This window comes from Apium graveolens, chromosome 6, assembly GCF_009905375.1.
Source record: "Apium graveolens cultivar Ventura chromosome 6, ASM990537v1, whole genome shotgun sequence".
NCBI lineage: Eukaryota > Viridiplantae > Streptophyta > Magnoliopsida > Apiales > Apiaceae > Apium > Apium graveolens.
In genome coordinates, this window is record NC_133652.1 from 220,990,990 (window position 1) to 221,012,446 (window position 21,457).

At 34.0% G+C, this 21,457-nt stretch overlaps 1 protein-coding gene across 1 annotated transcript; it reads right to left on the reverse strand.

The window, feature by feature from the left end:
* Positions 1-640: 640 nt before the first annotated feature.
* Positions 641-4,869, reverse strand: LOC141668455 (putative E3 ubiquitin ligase SUD1). Its single transcript, XM_074475349.1, has 10 exons — positions 4,247-4,869; positions 4,071-4,107; positions 3,760-3,895; positions 3,541-3,687; positions 2,869-2,921; positions 2,618-2,699; positions 1,943-2,020; positions 1,648-1,735; positions 1,098-1,162; positions 641-880 (listed from the first exon to the last, which is right to left on the reverse strand). Exons 1-6 carry the CDS (start codon positions 4,302-4,304, stop codon positions 2,651-2,653), a joined length of 480 nt encoding a protein of 159 aa, XP_074331450.1. The 5' UTR covers positions 4,305-4,869; the 3' UTR covers positions 641-880; positions 1,098-1,162; positions 1,648-1,735; positions 1,943-2,020; positions 2,618-2,650.
* Between the last annotated feature and the right edge of the window lie 16,588 nt (positions 4,870-21,457).

Here is a 21,457-nt window from a genome sequence, read left to right on the forward strand (position 1 = left end):
TTTGACATCGGTTAATAGACGATGTCTATTACAGTGCTATACATCGGTTTTAAGATTAAATGTGATGTCTTTGTAACAAATTTCAGCTTATATTACAGTATTTCTAGCTGAATATGGGTATATTTTGAGGTATTTATCCATTAAAACATGAAATCTACAAGCTCTAAACGCCATTTATTAAAATTCTTGCGAACAAACCGATGTGAAATGCTAGATCAGACATCGGTTAGATTAGTTGCCCGATGTGAAATGTTTGATCAGACATCGGTAAAGTTAGCCCCCGATTTAAAATGATGGATAGGACATGGGTTTTCTTCATGAAACCGATGTTAAATCTTTTTGTTTAACATCAGCCAATTTCTCTAATCGATGTTATTTGACTTAAAATATATTGTGTTTCTTTTTAGAACCGATGTCAAATGACTATTTCACATCGTTTTTTTAGTTCTTTTTCATTTAATATTATTTTACATGATGTCTTTTGTACATTTTTTTACATCGGTTTACATGTACCATTGTGATGTTAATGTTCTGTAAATTGCATGCCATCTTGGTACTATTTACAGCCATAGGGAACCAAAACAATGCAACATCCCAACAAAAAACATCCAAACCGAAACATAAAGGTATTCATCCAAATTACAAGTCTAATACCAAAATATTACTCATATCATACTATACATACATTTCAAATAAAATACAAGTATTCCATTAGCCAACTTATACTATACTAATTTTTAAGTACCCTATTCTTAAATTCCGACAACTCCATCCAATTTAGCCAATCAACCCAATTCCGACAAACTAAAGAAGAGTTTGACTTCTGCATGATCAAACCAAAGAGCAGCAAATCAACCGTGCAGGCCGATAATGTGTACGTCTGGTTCAATGGTTCCGATGATTTGGACAGAAAATAAAAATAAACAATATCAATCATTACTGCAGAATATTTGATATATAAACTAGAATTAATAAAAAGTTTATGTTAGATGATAATATGATTTCATAAAAAAAAGAAATAGAGATATAAAATAATCTTATTACCGTGTGAACAAATTTTATTATTTGATTATTTGAGAATACAATATCACTAATACCTGTACCAAATTCAAATATGTTATCCTCTATATAGCAGAATCCTCCTCTAGTCGTATAGCAAAACCTGATACAGAAAAATTAACAGAGTGAAAAGTTTGAAATTAGGTTCCAATATAACTGAAGAAAACACAAAGGGGATTTAATGTCTACCGATAAATATAAGGGGTGTGTTTGCAGAATTGTATATAAAAAAGCAACCATCAAACAAGCAGCAGCTAGAGCTTCCAAATTATATTTATCTTAGATATATTGAACAATCTAAACAGGCAATCACAGTGAGTGTCAAACACCAACAATAATGTCCAGTCATCAATAAACCACATTCATAAAGCATTTCCTATAAACTAATCAGGTCGAGGGAGACCAACTGTGTTCTTAATAGAATCCTTAATAAAACCAGTTATCAGTCTAGCGGATAAGAGGCCTACATAATGAGTATTTATCATTAGCTCATCATCAGTGTATAATATTTTCAGTAGGATATTGACTAGGTGATGAAAGAGCAGTTTATCTTTAACTGCTGAGATTATATAATCAATATGTACCCACCTAAAATACTATGGTGCAGGTCATAGACACTTCTTCTCCGGATACAGAAGAGGTTGAATACAGCAATCGGCAGCAAAACTGCATACATCTGTATAATACATGAACATGCTATGAGCAATGCTATCTCTATAGTCCAGACAAATCAACTGGTATTTACACAGTGAGAGCATAAGAAAACAGAGAATGTACTTATATATTAGATAGGGCTATATACATCTTCTCAAATTGAGCGTAACACTGTAACTAGTACCCATAACTAATCGAGGTATCATTGTCACAGTTAAGCAATACTTACAGAACCAACATCTCAAGTGACAAAAGCAGCCAGGATGCACAGCGAGACATTGATTGCAAAATGATACAAGTACAAGCTCTGGATAATTAACTAGATACATATTAGAGTTCTTGAACCAGAAATGACATTAATTTATGTCGTTGAAAGAATAAATTCAATAGTGAGACAGATTCGTTCATTTGGTTCACAATGATTCAATCTTTTCATAATTGCATTTGTTGTCCATACAATCCACAGGACTACCATTTTCTTTGCTAAGCAAAATATGTTGTAAATTGAGGTCTGTATGTTAGTTCAAATAGAGGGAAGAGCAGTTGGATAAATGCTGCAGTAATTTTATAAAGAGATTTAAAAACACAACCCTAGCATTTCATCCCTGATTCATGTAAACAAAAAGTAGTAAATCACATAGACCCCTTAACATATGAAAGACTGGTGGTGAAAGCCTTTCATGTATACCAAGTGGAGTAAATTAGAAAGATTTATAGTTTCATACTACATATTCACCAGCAAGTCAAGCCTAAAGTAAATACATATACTAAATCTCAAGCAAGTTGTAAAAGATAATATGCAAAAGACTAGCTCTTACGAATAATTGGTGATATATTAGAAAGGGTTATTACAGCTTTTGCACACATGAATAAGAAATTAGTGGCAAAGATTAGATACATTTACCTTTGCAAATTCATATAATCAAACATAATGTTCTTACGTAGTGATTAAAGGATCAGAACTTGCGATCATATAATCAGCAACCCTGTCCAATTATGGATAAAAACTAAATTTAGCAGACAATATATTTTACAACATAGATACTGGATAATGTTAGTAGTTTCAAATGCTGAAGGTGATGGTACAAAAAAATAATATCTTTAATAATGAACAGGTGGAAGGAGGGTAATACATATGTAAGACCAAATACATACACTTTGCAGGACCGCGAAGCAGTTTCAATACGTCCAACAGATTTCAGTTCTTCCTGAGAAATATAGGTCAAAAAATTAGTATATCGACGTGAAAATATTCATCTTTATAATCACAAGGTGAAACAAGAAGAAGAAAGAGTGACTAGAAAATATACAGGTACCATGTTATACACAGAAAATAAGGTTTGATTATTAACACATTACAGGTACCATTAGAATATATATCATCACTTATCACTTAACAAAGAAAAATGAGACGGTGTATCATCTGAATTACTAAAAATAGTAAAGGATTATTAAGTGTCTATTTAATTATTTAAAATAACACATAACATATAGATATCACAAAAGAATATTACTGGATCTTGCTAGTTATCTACTTTTCTTATTAAAGACGTCAACAGCATAATGAGACCTGTTAGTTGGTCCATTTGAGAAAAATTCTACTTATGCCATCTTGTCAGTTCAACACAGAATTAGGTGAGGCATGAATTTGTGGCTCTCAACATTATTATTCAAATGTGGCCAACAGACCAGCCTTTTCTTTGGACTATGTAATGAATGTGACAGAAATCACATAAAAAACGGTGCACCCAGAGTTCCTACTCTTGTACATTTAAGATTTACATACAGACCCTCTAAGAAAGACATAAGAGGCGATATATAACTCACCAGTCTGGTACAGATCTTGAGAAAAATTAGTCCTAGAGCCCAATCCTGATACAAAAGGAATGCAGGACTTTCATCTACTGGTACCAGCATTGGCACAATTACCAAAAGTTCAAAGAGCAATCCAATCAAAACTGGGATGACAAAAATCTGGGGAGAGAAATCAATGTCAGAGTTGATAAAATAAACTAGATAGGTTGTAATCAAAGACCAGATTCTTACCCATATCGACAATAATACAGAGCTCTTCAGAACAATGCCACACCACTTCCATATATGCTTCAAAAGAACTACAGCTACAACAGTCCAAATGACATAGCTCTCAATGACAAAAGCATAGAGACCTAATACAAAAAATCTAGAGCTAAATGTGTTAATAACACCTAAACTTAATTGCAGAACATAATAGAATAAACAAAACTGAACATACAAATATAAATATACACCGACATATCTATATAAATACACAATGGATGTAAATAAAGCTAAAAGAGAGAGAGAGAGAGAGAGAGAGAGAGAGAGAGAGATGTTACCGATTGAAGGTTGGTTTCAAGCTCCAAAGCTTCAGACCTATAATAAAAGCTTCATTAAAATCAAAACATAAAATTTTGAAATAAATTTAAAATTTACATACATAATCAAACCAAACATTTGCTTTCTCGGCTCGATTTTAAGCTACTAAATTAAATAAGACCACCAATTTACATACCGATTTGTAACGGAAAACTCCTTCCCTTTTTCAAACCATCGTCAGTCGCTTTTACCATGGCCAGAATCTTCCACCAAGATCTAGATAGGGAGACGGAAGAGAGAGGAGAAATAGATGGTAATAGAAAATACAATAGTAGAGTGGAGAAAGAGAGAGCAAATCTTGATTCAGTGATTTTGTATTAGGTTTAAATTGGGTTTTACAAGAAAGGAGCCATAAGAAAGGAGACAGAGAGAGACAGAAAGACAGAGAGGGAGAGAGGGAGAGAGAGAGAGAGCTGAAGGAGATGAAGTTTAATATTTGAGAGAGAGAATCAGAGTTTTTGAGATAGAGCGGAGGTTTGAGAGAGAATTGCAATCGTGGTCTGAGAGAGAGACAGCAAAGAGAGAGAGCCCTGATGTGTGAGTCGAGGTTTGGGGGAGAGAGGGAGAGAGATAAAGATGGAGATGGAGACAGATAGAGATGTATGGGTGTGTGAGTAAAGGGGGAAGGGGGAAATAATTTTTTTACTTTTTTGTTACGGGGGAAAATTTGGGTACTTAGCGGGGGAACTGAAACATTTATTTAGTCATTTTTTATTAATGATTATAGACAACAGTTAGCGTAAATAACCGATGTTAAAGTGAAAAACATAAATTTGTTATTATTTTAAAATTGAACATAGACAACGGCTACTATGTAAAACTGATGTTAAACAGGCTTTTAACATCGTTTTTTTAAAACCGATGTTAAATAGGCTTTTAACATCGCGTGCATTACATACCGATGTCTAAGCACCGATATCGTATCTACTATTTTTAGTAGTGATTGTCCAATATAATTTATTAATTTAAAAATCTATTATAAGGAAAACTTTTATATGACAAAGACATTGTAACTACTTTCTGAATAAGGTATGAATTTAAAATCTAAACTCCCCATCTCTAAGAATTTTGTTTTAGAATATTAATGATTACTTTCATAATTTCTTAAAAAATTTTAAGAATGACATTATTATAAAATAAGGGTATAGAACTATGTTAAAATCTGTATATTTCTATTTTTCCAGATGTAATGCGATATGAATTGAAAATTTTAATTTAATAAATAATTATGATTCATTAATTTCTCACGTAACAATTTTCACTTCTGGAATTATGCGGCGTCATTGTTCAACATTTTTTTATATCTATAATAAGAAGCATCTTCTATTTATAATAGGAGCACATGGACATAATATTGGTGAAACTTTTTATTATCAATGAAATGACATATTTGCCCATAAATTTAATATACTTAAAGAAATGTTGTTAATGGGTATTGAACCCTGAAAGAATATCTTCAATATATTATTTATTTTGGTATTTGTATGATTAAACATAAAATTTAAATATACGTAGATCCTCTCCTTTAGGACATGATTTTAATTGATCCAAATCAAAGTTAAATGGTCAAACTAGCAATAGTATTTTCAAGACTATTTATATAAAAGAGATATTCCATTATTCTGAAACATCAAAATTATATCTTTATGGAATATATCTCTAAGGAAATATGTTCAAATAAGAAACATCAAAGATGATATTTCTTAGATCTCAATTGCAACATCAATAAGGCAACAAGCTCGAAAAAGGGATATATCATAAATATTCCTTAAAAGACTCGTGTTATATCAAAAATATTTTACTCTTCCCTCCAAATTATGTTTTTATATCCATAAAAATAGTTTTTATTCAAAGTTTATTAATATTCATGATTGAAATATTAATATCCATTTTTATAACCCATTCCATGTATACTTGAAGTAATTTTTCTCTCGTTTCATAAAATCAGTATTTCTCGGAAAAAATTATTCAAAAAATACTAAAAAAAAATTCCTATCATTCGAATATTTTTATATAGTAGGGAATATATTTTAAGTATTTATTCAAATCAAAACTTTGGTCAAAAGATCCATATATTTAATTTCCAGACCAATGGTATTTTCACTCGGAAGAAAAGGCTGACAGAAGAGTTTTATTTTAGATAAAATACTTCCACATACCAGAATGAATTTAATTTTGGTATGGATCAATTAAATAATATTTTATAAGTATGGTAAAAATTTTGTAACTTTTAGAGAATTTTTGTCCGGACACAAATTTTGAGGCAGTTGGTCCCACAGTTGACCACATTTGACCTAGTTACCATTGACCAAAGTTGACCAAAACTTTTAGGATATCATTTTATAATATTTAGGTAATTATCATATTTTTATGGTATTTATTTAAGAGTTTTTAGGGTGGTAATATTTAATGGTGCTTAATGCTTAATTAAAATGATTAAACAATGATTAAAAGAAAAGAAAAATATATATTTAATCAAATAAATCAGATGAGATTTGAGCTCCATAAACTTTTTTGTCTTATATGGCAAGTTGCAAAGAAACACAACTAACACACTTTGCTTTCCATGTCATTAATCTATGTGACTTACATCATCTACCATCCATTTTTCTCAAATCTCTACCATTCAATCCACCTAACTTCTCCTATATATAAACCCCCACCCCAACCCATTTTAACCAAGCTAAAGAGCCACAAAGTTTCTGGGATTTTTCCAAGAAGTATCTCTCTTCATCTCTTTCAAATTCTAAACACATACTTCTTCTCAAAAACCTTCTCTCTTAGATATATATACATATATACAAGGTTTTTGATATACAAGCTTAGCTTCACCCAACTAAGCTTGTTCCCACCAAGTGAGCTCATCCACTACCACTCTCCGGCCTCCCGAAGGGCTGCCCAAGTTCGACCAAAGTGTCAAAATCCGGACGAACTTGCGGCGAATTTTTCCAGCTAACTTTTACGACCGTTTTCCAGAAGTGCTAATTTTTAGCTTCTTCTTTGAGTTTATTTTATTTGAGCTTTGTACTTAATTTCTCTACTTCATATCAAGCTCTAATACTAGATCTCTTATAAAGAAGGTTCTCAAAGAAAAGAGAACAAGTATTCGAACTCAGAATTCGAATAAGTACTTGATCTTCAAAAAGAAACATATAAATAAGAAGATCAATGAATTACAAGTACTTAAATCTCTATAACTCCTCACGAGTGAGATTTCATAAATCTCTATAACTCCTCACGAGTGAGATTTCATATTTGACAAACCTCGCGAGTTGGCCAATTACTTGCACTTTATTTATCTCGATCTCGGCCAACATATTTCGTGAATATAGTTATAATTACGAAATGTATTATATAATCCCTACTAACATCTTTAATATTTCGTGGGATTATAATTCGATCAATAGTAAACTTTGTAATTTTGTCAAATATCGAAGACGGATTAAATCACACGAGTTGGCCAATTACTTGCACTTTATGTATCTTAATCTTGGCCAACGCATAGTTCTTGTATATAGTATCATTACGAAAGGTATTGTATAATCCCCACTAACATCTTTAGTGTTTCGTGGGATTATAAGTTGATAAATAGTAAACTTCGTAATCATCCATCTAAATTTCAAAAGCACAAATCCAAAGGCAATTACTTGCACTTCCTTTATCTCGATCTTGGCTTATATAGAACCTATAAATTATGCACGAAGTTCAAAGTATACTTTGGCTCTATAATTGTCAAAACATAAGTATATTAAAATCCTTAAGCCTATGATTTTAAAAAGGATAAGTTAAAATTCCGAGATTTTAACTAAATATTCTTCGATCTATAAATACATAATCAAACGAAGAAGAATACTGAAGAAGTCATAAGCCATATTGCTTATATATATAAAATACTTCTTGTATTACTCCAATAAACATATTCTATAAAGATGAAGTAATCGGAAGTATACTTGACATATTATTCTATATCTCAAGTTAAGTATACATAGTTGATATTTAATATTCTTATTTGAATATTACATTATCTTTTGGGCTAGTACCGTAACATACTAGTTCAACCCATATTTTCTCTATACTTTTTGTTTTATGGATTGTCTTATTAGTTTTGTAGTGAGGTGAAGTGGCGTGAGGTGATTCTCGTTCTAAGACCCAAGTCCTATACGTACTAACGGGTAGTTAGTAGTATTTGTACCGTGAAGAAGAGAAAAGACCCAAGACCGGATCACTAAGATCCAAGACCGATAAAAGCTAAGGAAGTCAAGTTTACACAAGGGTTCTACATCAACTTTGAAGAAATAGCGGGGAGTTATTGTCTAAGATAAGTTGTGTAGGTACTACATTTATTTTGAGGTGATGACCCGTGTGTTACGCACCAAGACGAATATTTGTAAGGGTGTAAAGGCTTCTCCGCCTAGTAAAGGAGCAAGTTTATTATAAGGAAAAATTCTGAGTCTGGGAGAGGAGCTCGGGGACTGGACGTAGGGGTGAGTGAATCTATTAGAGGTTACGCCATCGCGAACCAGGATAAAATCACCGTGTGGTATTTTCTTTCCTTGCACTTTATTTTCTGCACTTATAAACTGCATAACTACTCCATAAAGTTTTAAAAAGGGATAAATTATTTTAAAATGCCATAATAATTTTTAAATTGGTAATTAATCTATTCAACCCCCTTCTAGATTAATATAGCCCTTTTACAAGACCTTATAATTGGTATCAGAGCGGTGCTTTTTAACGTGTTTGTTAAGTGATTTGCAGATTTACAGGCACAACAAAAAGTGATCCTAAATGGCGTATATTAATCCCGTTGGTTGTGGTGAAGGTCTGGCAAGCTCACGACCACCTCTATTTGATGGCACCAACTTTGCAACATGGAAAATGAGGTTTCGCATCTATGCTAGATCTCAAGAAATCAAAGTTTGGATGGCTATCGAAGATGATGTTCGCGTTCCTACTAAAACTGTCGATTATGTCATCGTTGAAAAGAAGGTTAGTGAATATAATCTAGAGGAAGAAGCCATAATGAATATATCCTCCAAGGTGGAAATGGTTCTCACAAGTGCACTTGCGGAAAAAGAATATAAAAGAGTAAATAATTGCAAGTCGGCACAAGAAATGTGGAGTAACTTAGTGGTAACCTATGAAGGAACAACTGATATAAAAGATTCTCGGATGGAAACATTGATCCAAGAATATGAGAACTTTAAACTCCAAGAAGGAGAAAATAACATCGATATGGAAACAAGTTTTACTCGCATTATCGATGAATTATCTAAACTTGAAAAGAATTATACTCAAAATGAAAAGAATAGAAGAGTGCTCAAATCTCTACCTCCATGTTGGAAATTCAAAGTTACTACTATAAAAGAGATGCACAATCTAAATGAGTATAATATTGATAACCTATTCGGAAATCTTCGTGCTTATGAGGAAGATAATATTCCAGAAAAGGTAACTCCAAAAGTGAAAATGACAATGACGAGGATTTGAATGAAGAACTCCAAGATCTCGATGATAGTAAAATTGCTTTACTTAAGAGACAACTTCGTCGCGTGCTTCAAAGCAAAGCTCAAAGATATGGAAAAGGTTTTTCTTAAATCAAATAATAAATAAAGAGTTTTAACTCTAACGAAAGGCCAAATTACTCTCAAAATTATTCTTCCAACTACAAGAGTAATTTCCAGTCAACGAGCTACAATAAAGACAAAGGCAATAAAAATATGAATACCTATAGTAATGCCAATATCTCTACTAATCATCCTGTGTACACTCCAAAAGATGCATCTCCGGAGGAAACACAATATGTGTGTTTCGAGTGTAAATAACCCAAATACTACAAAAGAGAATGTCGTAAACTTTCAAAGGGCCGAAGTCTCGTGGCTGAAAATGGTTGGAATTTGAGTGAAGATGAAGAAGCTCCGGAAGCTAGTGACGAAGTGGTTAATCTATGCTTGATGGCTCTCGGAGATGACACTTCCTCAATGGAAGTCTCCACTACAAATTAAGAGGTAATCTCTAACTACATCTCAATTAAGTCATTATTAGATGAATCCAACGTATCCCTTATGTTGTAAAAGACATGCCTGTACTTTAACAAGACTAAGATAACTTGTCAACCCTAAGTAAGTTGTATTGTTATCTAAATTTGTATTCTGTACTTGTAACACTTAAAATCTGTAAAAAAGCAAAGGAGCAGACTGGAGTCTTTTTCCTAAAACAGTATCAAGCCTAAGGATTCTATCTGGAAGAAGATCAAGACGATCATGCCTCAGAAGAATTTTGAAGAATCTTGGAGTTGAATAAATCTGTTTGGAGAAAAATATTCTAAGTCAAGATCTCTACAAGTCAAAGATTTAATTCTAGAGAAGTCATTCGAGAACTCCAGAATGGCTTATCGAGAAATCATTCAAACTCCAGAGAGTACTGACGGATAAGCAATATCTAGTCGAAGGATGAGCTATATATCTAGTGGATGGACGAATAACATCTACTCGATGAATGAGCAATATCTACTCGACGGATAAGCTATACATCTACTCGATGGATGAGCAATATATACTCAACGGATAAGCAATATCCACCGGGAGTAGAGAAATCAGGAAAGCTACTCGAGAACTCAAAAAGATATCGACAAGTCATTCTTTCACTAGAGATCTCAGAGTTATCTACAAGTCTATATCCATTCGAGAACTCAGAGATATCTACAAGTCAAGTAAAGTTATGAAGACTAGAGATCTCGATGAGCTGAAGACCTCTACAAACCAAACTCATTATGGAGAACTAGAGATCTTGATAAGCCTTTGTACTTATCGAGATATCAAGTGTTCAAATGAATTAAACTGGAGATCTCGAAGTACAGTCTCAAAGTACAGAATTGCAGATTAGTTTAATATCCAAGATAAACAATCAACAAACAATCCAACAGCTGGATTGACAAGTCTACAAAAAGCATCTTGAAGTATGTTCAAGATCAATGGCAAAGATTAACTGACAGAGGAAGATTAAAGTAAACACAGGATACTAAAGATATGCTAAGCCAGAAATGGAAGATCTGCTTTTCTATAAATAAAAATGACAAGTGACAGTTTATAAAAGCTAATAGCATATTTATTATCCACTGTGTAAACCAGCAGTTAACTGAGCTATAAAGTTAACACTGGTCCTCTAGTTAGAAGTAACAATTTAGATCAAAATTCTTGTAACACTCTCGAGAAGAAGCTGAGCTCTTTAACTTCGAAGAGCTTAGAAATTTTATAGCAAATCATCTTAATTTTTAATACAAAAATTAAGTGAGTTTTGAAGATCTGTGTTCTTTATTTTGTGCAAGTTTAATTTCTGCATGAACACTTTTCTATACAAGATTTAATTTACTTTGTTTAACCATTATCTTTCAAGAAAAGCCTAAAATTAGAAAAATACATTCACCCCCCCCCCTGTGTGTGTTACATTACCTAACAAGTGGTATCAGAGCAAAATCTGAAAGAAAATAGATTCAAGATCTTGGAAGAATGAATACACAAAAATCAGTAGCATCAAAATTCCTACCTTTGACAAAGCTAACTACACTCTTTGGAAAAAGAAAATGATGCTGTTTATCAGGATGGAAAATCCATTCTACATTCAGATCCTCAAGAATGGACCCTTCATTCCTATGGTAAGGGTTGAGAAATCTATAGATGGAGACATTGTCATACCAGCTCATTATGCTCCAAAAGATCCTGCTGAGTATACAGATTCTGAAAAGGAGAAAGTTTCCCTGGATAGCAGCTCGCGAATGATATTGATTGAGTCACTTGACAATGTGATGTATAACAATATTATCAACTGTGACACTGCCAAGAAGATATGGGAAAAGATTGAGATACTGTGTGAAAGAACTGAGAAGGTTAGATCAAATCAAAGAAGGATACTGATTTCACAGTATGAGGGTTTCATGGCTAAGCCTAAAGAAAGCATTATTGATGTGTTTGAAAGATTCAACAAGCTGATAAATGACTTGCAGCTTCATAAAAAATACTATGAAGCTGAAGAAGTGAATCTAAAGTTCTTGCTTACTATCTCTGACCATTTGGAACAAAAAATCTCAGCAATCAGGGAAGGAAGAGACTTGAGCAGAATAACTCTGGAAGTTCTGAATGGGATTCTTAAAACATATGAACTAGAGATGATTCAAAGGCAATCGCTGAGGTCTGGTCAAGGACATGTGGTGGATGACTCAAGTGCTTTAATTGTTAATGAAAGCCACTCATTCAATAATGAACTAAAATACCAAACTTCAGATGTCTTATCAAGTGAGCAGAGAACAAATGATTCACAGGAGCAAGTCATCTTAAAGATAGAAAAGGATGTGTTTTACACTCTTGAAGAACTGGATGAGCTAGATCAGTCTATGGCCTATCTAGCTAGAAAATTCTCTAACATTAGAGTAAAAAAGCCAAGGTACTTCAGGAATAAAGAACAATCCTTCAATAAAGACAACAGCTGGAAAGAGAAAGGGAAGTACAATTATGACAGCAAGAGTGGTTACAAAACTGGATCTGTTGACGGATCTAATATAAGGTGCTTCAATTGTGATGAACTAGGCCACTTTCCTACAGAATACAGGAAACCCAAAAAGGCAAAGAAAGATAAAGCTTATCTTCAACTGGAAGCAAAGTATGAAGCTCTTCTGAAAAAGCAATAGAGGAAAGCTTACATTGCAGAGGGAAATAGTTGGGATGATTCAGATAATGACGAAGATGAGAAAGTTGGAAACTATACTCTAATGGCCTTGGAGCAAGGTGAATCATCTTCATCAAAAGGACAAACACCAATTCTTACCACTATTGATTTAAATTTAAATCAATACAAGGAAACTGTTGAAAAGATGAGCACAGAAATGTTTCAAATTCACACGAGCATGGTTGCTTCTAATGAAGAAGTTATCAGATTAATAAAGATAAATAAAAAGCTCGAGAGTGAGAAGCAAGAAACTGAATTGTTGCTGGTTGAGCTTGAAGCTTTAAAACAAGAAAATGCCTATCTCAAGAACAAACTCAAGTGTGCAAATGAAATTGAAGCAGTGTTAAGGGAGAAACTGGAAAAGAATGAAGTAAAGATGAAATCTTTCAGAAATGCATCTAAACTGGTTGAACAGTGTCATGAGAAGAATAAGCCATGTGCAAACATTGCTATTGGACTCGACTATGAAGACATGAGTGACAAAAAGATGACTACAGGTGACAAAGAGAAAGCCAAGAAGACTGAGAATGCTCCAACCTTTTTGAAAGAGGTTAATGCACCTACATTCAAAGCATGTGTAGTCAACTGTAGTGAAGAAGAATTGATAATCAAGCAAGAAATTGATGGTGTAGATAAAGAAAAGAAAACTGAAGAATCAGTTCAGTCTTCAAAAACTAAAAAGAAGCTCATGAACAAACACAGTCCCAAGACTCCTGTTCAAGAAACCAAAGTTGTAGATGCAAGAAAGAAAAAGAGAAATAGAAATGGAAAAATAGGGATAAATAAAAGCAATAATTTTGGTTATGTTGCAAATGCTCCTAGAAAGAAGTGTGAAAAATGTGGCTCTTCAAATCATCTAACTCACCTTTGTAAAAAGGTTGTTAGCAAGCCAGCTGAAGGAGCTTGCAAATATAATAAAGCTAATTCTAATGATCCCTATTCATTTTGTGACAAGTCTAACTGCATTCCTTACAACATGAAGGTAATGAAGAGTTGCCATAAACTGAGAGTAGACCTTAAAGAATCAAGAAATGAATCTACATCAGAAAGAAAACATTCACAACAATCACTAAATTCTATTTCTTCTAAAATTACTCATTCTACTTCTCCTAAAAAAGTTACCAAGAAGAAACTACCCAACACTACTTGAGTTTCCAAACACACTTAAGACTCATTGTATGCAGGGCAAGTGAAGAAAGTCATCTGGATCATAGACAGTGGATGTTCCAGGCATATGACTGGTGGTAAAGCCCTGCTATCATAATTTGAGGAGAAAGCTGGCCCATTTGTGACCTTTGGAGACAACAACAAAGGATTCAAAATGGGATATGGCAAGAATGTATTGAAAATGTTGTCTTTGATTAATGTAGCACTGGTAGCTAATCTTGAAGTGAGTCTTTTCGGAATTAGCATATTATAGATAATTGTCTCAAGTCTTATTCTACAAGGAGAATGCACTGTTATCAACAAGAAAACTGGTGAAGTTGTTCCTAAGGGAGCAAGGAAAGGAAGCTTGTTTGTTGAAGATTTTGACCCAATAAATAAGAATGGTATTTGCCGCTTCTACACCAAGGTATCAGGAGAAAGAAACAAGCTTGCTCAAGTTGAAGATGGTAAAGTTTGTCAGACTAAGGAAATGAAGAAACTCCCAACAAGAGAATCATGGCAAATGGAAGCTCATCTCATACAACTGAGTTTGATTGCACAACCTCAGGGGGAGAAAGAGGATCTTCAGATACTGGAAGGAAGCTCAACTTGGGATTATGACATTCCAAGGGAATCAGTTTTGGAGTTGGTTTCATAGATACAAATTCTGTCTTTCTAAGACCTGTATCCTGATTTAGCATTAAAACTTGTTGCACCAACGGAAAAACAGCTAGCTGACATCTTTACTAAACCTTTGGATGAAGAAACTTTCACTAAACTTGTAAGTGAAATTGGATTGCTCAATTCTTCATCCTAAGACAAGAACTCAGCTAATGTTGTGCAACAGATTAATCTCCAGTAAATCAAAATTAATTTGATTAAATTGGAAATTAACTGAAATATGAATTATAAATATTTCAGAAATCTCTGTATATTTGTCTTTCAAATTTAATTAACTTGGAATTTTTCAAATTCTGAGTAAACTGCTTAGTTGTTAATTTACATCCTTAATATGTAAAATTAACTCAAGGCAGAATTACAATAACCAAAAGTATTTAGAAAACTGAGTTCTCGATAAGTATCAATTGACTTCTTGACAAGTCACTTTAGGACTTCTCGAGTGAGTCCTCGATAAGTTAACTTACTGACTTCTCGAGTGACTTCTCGATAGGAATAAAATGACTTATCGATAAGCCCTTGTAAAGTTCTCTAATAATGTTCATTCACAGAGTTCTCTACAAGTACAATCCTTTAACTTATCGATAACTCAGAACTGGGATAATTTAAATTGATAAATTATTTTAGTAAAATACTTTTGGAAAATGCATTCTAATTTTATTTTGAATTTATTCAAGTAAAAGTTAGAATTATTTCAGTCCACTTTTGGGGACAAACTGGGTATTTATTTGACATTTCGATAAGTCAAGTTTGAGTTCTCTATAAGAGTAATTTAAAATGACTTCTCGATATGTATTTCACTTCTCTAAATGACTTCTCGATAGACAAACTCCAAATGTCTATTTTTGAGTTCTCGACAAGTCATCTTCTTTTACTATAAATACTCATACTTCTCGATACATACTTACTTATAGCTTTCGAGATCTAAAGTGACCTAGCTTTCAATCCATAACCATTTTCTCTCTCGTTTTTCATTCTTTCTCAGAGATCTTTCCTACCCATTCATTCTCATCAATCAACTATGGCTCAAAATGTTGTTAGGGCATCTATCCCAGAGAAAGGAACTAATTATCTTGCTTTCACTGATGCAAACCAAGCTCCTGATAGTTTCAAGGGGTTTGTAAAACTGATGTCTGAATCCTATCTTGCAGATGCCTTGACTGTAAATCCAGTACTGTATCTAGATGTGCTACATGATTTCTGGACTACAGCTGTAGTGAGGAATAATGTTAACAACAACTATCTATCTCTAGTGGTGACTTGCACAATTGGAGACCAACAAATAGAATTCAATGATCAAGATGTGAATAGAGCTTTGGGGCTGCCAACTGAGAATCTGGTGGAGGTACCAAACCCTGATGAGCTGACTGAGTTTATGGACTTCATCAATTATGGTGGGAGAATTAACTTGTCAAGCTTAAACAGAACCAATCTAAGGAAGGAGTGGTCATTCATCTTTGACTCTGTAGTAAGGGCCTTTACTTGCAGAAAAACTGGATATGACAATATCTCAAGTGTTGTGCAAAAGCTGGTGTATTCAATTGCCCACAACAGACATCTGAATGTTGGTCTACTGATCCTAAAAGCACTTGCAACCAGGCTGATTATGCCCCTAATAGCTAGAGGTAAGGAAATATTCTTTCCTAGATTTATTATGTCCACTTTAAATAATAAAGTAGCTGACATACATCTGTTGAATGGTATAGATAGTACTAAGATAGGCAATTGTAAGCAAGTGTCCAAGATAATATTTGGCTCACTTACTACAAAGAATAAGGTCAATATAAGTCTGAAAATCAATCCATTTATGTTGGAAAGATTTAGGACCTATCCTTATCCTATGCCTGACATGAGATCAAATGCACAATCTAGTACAACTATGATTCCTGAACCTGTGGAAGTATAAACACAGGATCACCAACAGGGATCTTCCCAAGCTGCAACCATTCTTTCTCAACCTTTAGAAGCTAGGAAACCACCTATCTCATCTTCTCAAAAAGGTGAGGTCAGTAAAAAGAAGAGAAAGGGGATAAACCTAGCTGCGTTAAATGAGAGTGGTGAGGAGAAAGCTGAAAGAGTACCACCTCTGGTCAAAAGATCCAAAAGAAGTAAATAAACTGAGCTGACCACTCTAACTTCCTCTACATCCTCCCAACAGAATGCAGTTGTAAAAACAACCAGGAGTGAGTCTGCACAGCCTGCACCAGAAGCAATTTAAGTGTATGGTAGGAGAAACAAGGAAGGCACTCACTGTGAGAGCACATCTCTTGAAGCTCCCTCATCTATTCAGGGGGAGCTGCTAACACTCACAACTGAGCAACAATTTCTTATATCCAATATTTCTTTTATCCCAATTCCACTTGACTCCATTTCTCAAGTGCACCAAAAATCAAGTGACTTAGCTCAAGAAGCTTTGATCACCACCCAGTGAGAGGCTACATGCTGGGGTAGACCTTGATGACACCATCACAAATATTGGGGGTTCCCACTACAAGTGGAGGACAACACACTGTCATAACCACAGAGAAATCTATGAGTCATACAGTGATCTCAGTCACAGGAGTTTCTGATGAACCATCAAGCTCTCAACCTCAACAACCTCATATACTCTCTCAGTGGCTACAAGTATCTGCCTCTCAACCAACTCCTGTAGATGATCTACTAGTAGAGCAGATCTCTTGACTGGCTAACATCACACAGCATCTTTTAACTTCAAACATGAGCAACCAAGATTATCAAGCCATTATGCTTGTTTATAATGAAGAAGTTGAGGAGAAAAATGAGAAAATTGTCAATAATGCGGAGCCAGATGGGAATGTGGATGCATGGCTGTCTGAGGACTTTGACTTGGAGATGAATCAAGTTTTGGCCAGATTTAGAGAAGAGTATGTTACTATTCTGGATAGCAATGCAAAAGACTTGAGTCCAGAAGCTGTCTATGATGCCATAACAGATGTATAGAAAGCTCAGCTCAAAGCATTTCATCTGTTTGGTAAGGCTCTTGAAATCAAGCTCACTGGTTATGAAGACAGAATCAGAAAACTGGTGAATGAGAAAATGGACATGATCATACCATCTTAAGAGCAGATCTCTTCGAAATTCAAGCATTTTTCTGAGCAAATGGCTAGGATAAATCTTGCCTCCGTTGAGAAGGAAGTCAAAAAACTCAAACTATCCTTCACAAATCTCCATACAGTGATCCAGAAACAAATTACTCACTCAAATGAGACCTAGGTCCAGCTGGATCAACTTCACCAGAGCAGATATAAACCTTCAGCATTGTTGATGGAAGGGATCAAAGAGGCTATAGGAGAACACTTTGGCACATCTAGCAGCTCTTATCAGCCTAGATTCACCTCAACAAATCTGCAAATTCAGTCTCTACAGGATCAAGTCACAACATTGCAAGACTCCAACTCCTCTCTCACTGCACAAGTTCAGGCTTTGGCATCTTTTGTCAAGAGCCAGCAAACAAACATCCAAATTCTGGTGGACTCCCATAAACATCTTCAAATGCAAAATTCCATAGCTTTAGGAGCCATCATGGGTAAACTCAACATACCACTACCTTCTTTGCCTGAACAAGTAAGACCTGAAATCCCTACTCCCCATCTTATGTCTGTCAACAAGACCAAGGGGGAGATAGAGGCTAGGTTGGCACAATTAAGGTCATCTCAACAACAAGTCCAAAGTGTTGAAGAGAGTTTAAATCGAAAAATTGATATGGGAATGGAGAGACTTTTTAAGCAGCTGAGGGTCCCAGTCAAAGCAGAGAATTTGATGAACTGCTTAAGGCACTCAGAGTTTCTCTCAATAACAATTTCTTCACCTACAAGAAAGCATTGGACAGGACAATAAACTGAATAAGAGTGATCTTGATAACTAAAGACAATTTCAAGGAAAGAAGGATAATGGTCAACATCAATGACTCAAGGTTAGACAGATGTATGCAGGTGTCCCGTAACTATCTTATCTCTAGGAGGGCATCTGAATTAGATGTTTTGATAAGCAAAGTCAAAATTGCAATTCATGAAGATACTATCTTGCTAACAGAATTGAAGAATGCATGTAATAACCCCAATTTTTGGGAAATTTGAAACCCTTATGAATAGTGTTTTTGCTGAATGAGAAAAATTTTCATGCCACACTATGTAGGGGTTCTGATATGAATATTCTGAGATTTTATTAGTAATTTATATGGGATATAAGTGTATGTAAAGATCGTCAGAATCCAAATCCGAACACTTTGATTTTTCCCGGAAATCCAATAGATACAGAAAGAATTGAGTATAAGGTAACAGGATAAAAGGATTTAAATTAAAGTATTATAATAGAGGATCATAAAAAGGAATATAATGTATTGAGAAAGGTTAAGGGAACCTAAGTAATAAGATCCCGGGTATGATCCCTCAAACGATAAACGAAAACGGAAGTTAAGCGAACCGTATAACAGATCAGCGGTCATTAGGCAAACAATTAGGAAGTTAATCAAAGGGATTAGAGACGATGATGTCACCCAACCAATGAGAAGAGGACAAGGAGGGAGGATGACATCATGAGGATGACACAAGCATGACATGGGAAGGAAGGAGGTATGGTTGAATGAGAACCACACAAAGTCCAAGGTTAATTAGGTAATTAACTAAAACAAAAAATAAAACCAAATCAACCAAGCCAAGCAAATCATTTTCATCAAAACACAAAAAAATCTCTCTTTCTTCTTCATGCTCTCGGCTTCTTTTCTTAAAAATTGAAGATCCAAGCTCCACCACTTACTATTTAGCAAGGTAATTATCTAAGCTTCCCCATGGATAGTTACATACTTACTATAAGTTTAAGCTTCTAATTCCAAGCCAATCTTTTTCTATAAATCATGAAAGAAGATGGTGAATAGTGTTTTTCAAGAACTAAAATTTGTGTTCTTGAAGTTTTGTTTAGATTAAGCTTGGATAAGGACTTTAAGGGTGATTCCAAGCCATTCTCTTGATTCTCCACTCTCCAAGGAAGGTATAAACTACAAACCCTAGCTTTAGTTTTGAATAATTAGGATTGAATATGATTGATATAGTATATGTGAAGCATGATGCTTGATTGTTTAAAGTTTGGTTGAGTTGTAGAGATTAGTTGGTTTTGTGGTATTGTTGGAGTTGTAAATCTTGATAATTAGTTAAAGAACCTAAGTAAAGCTTTTAGTTCATGTGGGGAATAAGTATTAATGGTTAATGTGGATTTGTTGGGGCTGTTATGATGTGGTTTGGAGGGATGTTGGTTGTATGATTGATTTGGGGTTGAATTGTGGTTGGTTTTGAATGGTTTAAATTTGGGAAATCACGTAAACATAGCCGTCGTAACGTCCGGTTTTCTTTAGACTGTTTTTGTGCATAACATTAGGACCCGAGAACCCCCTGCTAGATTATGACCATTGCCATGTCTAGATAGCTCGTGTTACGAGCTTCGTTTTGATATGTAGTTCGTTTGATTCCGATGCACGGTTTAGGAGAAACGACCGTTTCAAGTAACGGCATTTCGCGAACGAAACATTTCCCCTCGCCTTACTTTGAAACATAGGTTAAAGACCAAAAAGGGTTAATTAATGTATGAAACAATTATGGTAAGAGTGTTAGGCAGTTGGTAAGACACTCGCGAAGGAATCGCCTTAAAACTCGTAATGGTTAATTTATTAAAAATGGTGGAGCCGATGGTACTCGAGTGACTTAAGAAAATCAGTAAGCGCAAAACAAGCGTTAGAGTCTAAGTTAGTTAAAGTATAGATTTACAAGTGACTTTGGTTTAATTCCAACTTACTTGTTGTTTATAGGTTACCAGACTCGTCCCAAGCCATTCGTAACCCCCAGTCGCTCAGGCAAGTTTTCTACCTGATATACTGTTGTTGTGATGTAAATATATGTATATGCATTATCTTGTGATAGTGCATGATTGTTATTAGCAAATTTTGCGATATATTGGAGCATGCTGATATGGTATATATGCATCTCTGTTTCGTAATCTGGTTATCTATCTGTTGATTTCAATGCTTATAGTTGCATAATACCTATGCTAGAAATAAGCAAGTAGTTGCGTATACCCTTAGTATAGGGGATAAAAGGTGAACATATTTCTAAACCGGGAGTCGATGTTCCCGAGTATATTATATATATATATATTTATATATATATATGTGGATATAGTTTTTAAAACTATTGATCGAATAAGGTTTATTCGATACCTTTATTTTACTTAATTGAATATTAATTTGAGTATTCATACGAGGGCTTATGACTCAGTTTATTTTATTATTTGAATATTATTTGAATATTCATTCGAGGGCTTATGACTCAGTTTATATTATTATTGAATATTACTTGGATATTCATTTGAGGATGTATGACTCCTTTATTTTATGAATATTATTTATAGTATTCATTCGAGGCATTATGACTCCGCTTATTAGTTAATAATATTCTTTATTGTATTAAAGAATAAGGTGTCGATAATCAAACTTATTTTTGATTATTCAAATAAAGATATTACTTTCGTATAAGTATATCTTTGATTATTTGCTATTCATTCAAGTATAAGTTTTCCAACTTCTACCTCAATTATTCTTATGAGAATATTATTTAAATAATAATATTCAGATATTTCTTTCATATCGGGACTAATTTATTTTAATAAATCAGTATTACTCCAAACATTCTTAAAAATGTTTTCGAGTCTTTAAAATGATTTTTAAAAGTTAGAGCGGATCCCAAAACTCATTTTTATATTTAAGATCTTCCATTTTAAGGGGACTTGAATACTC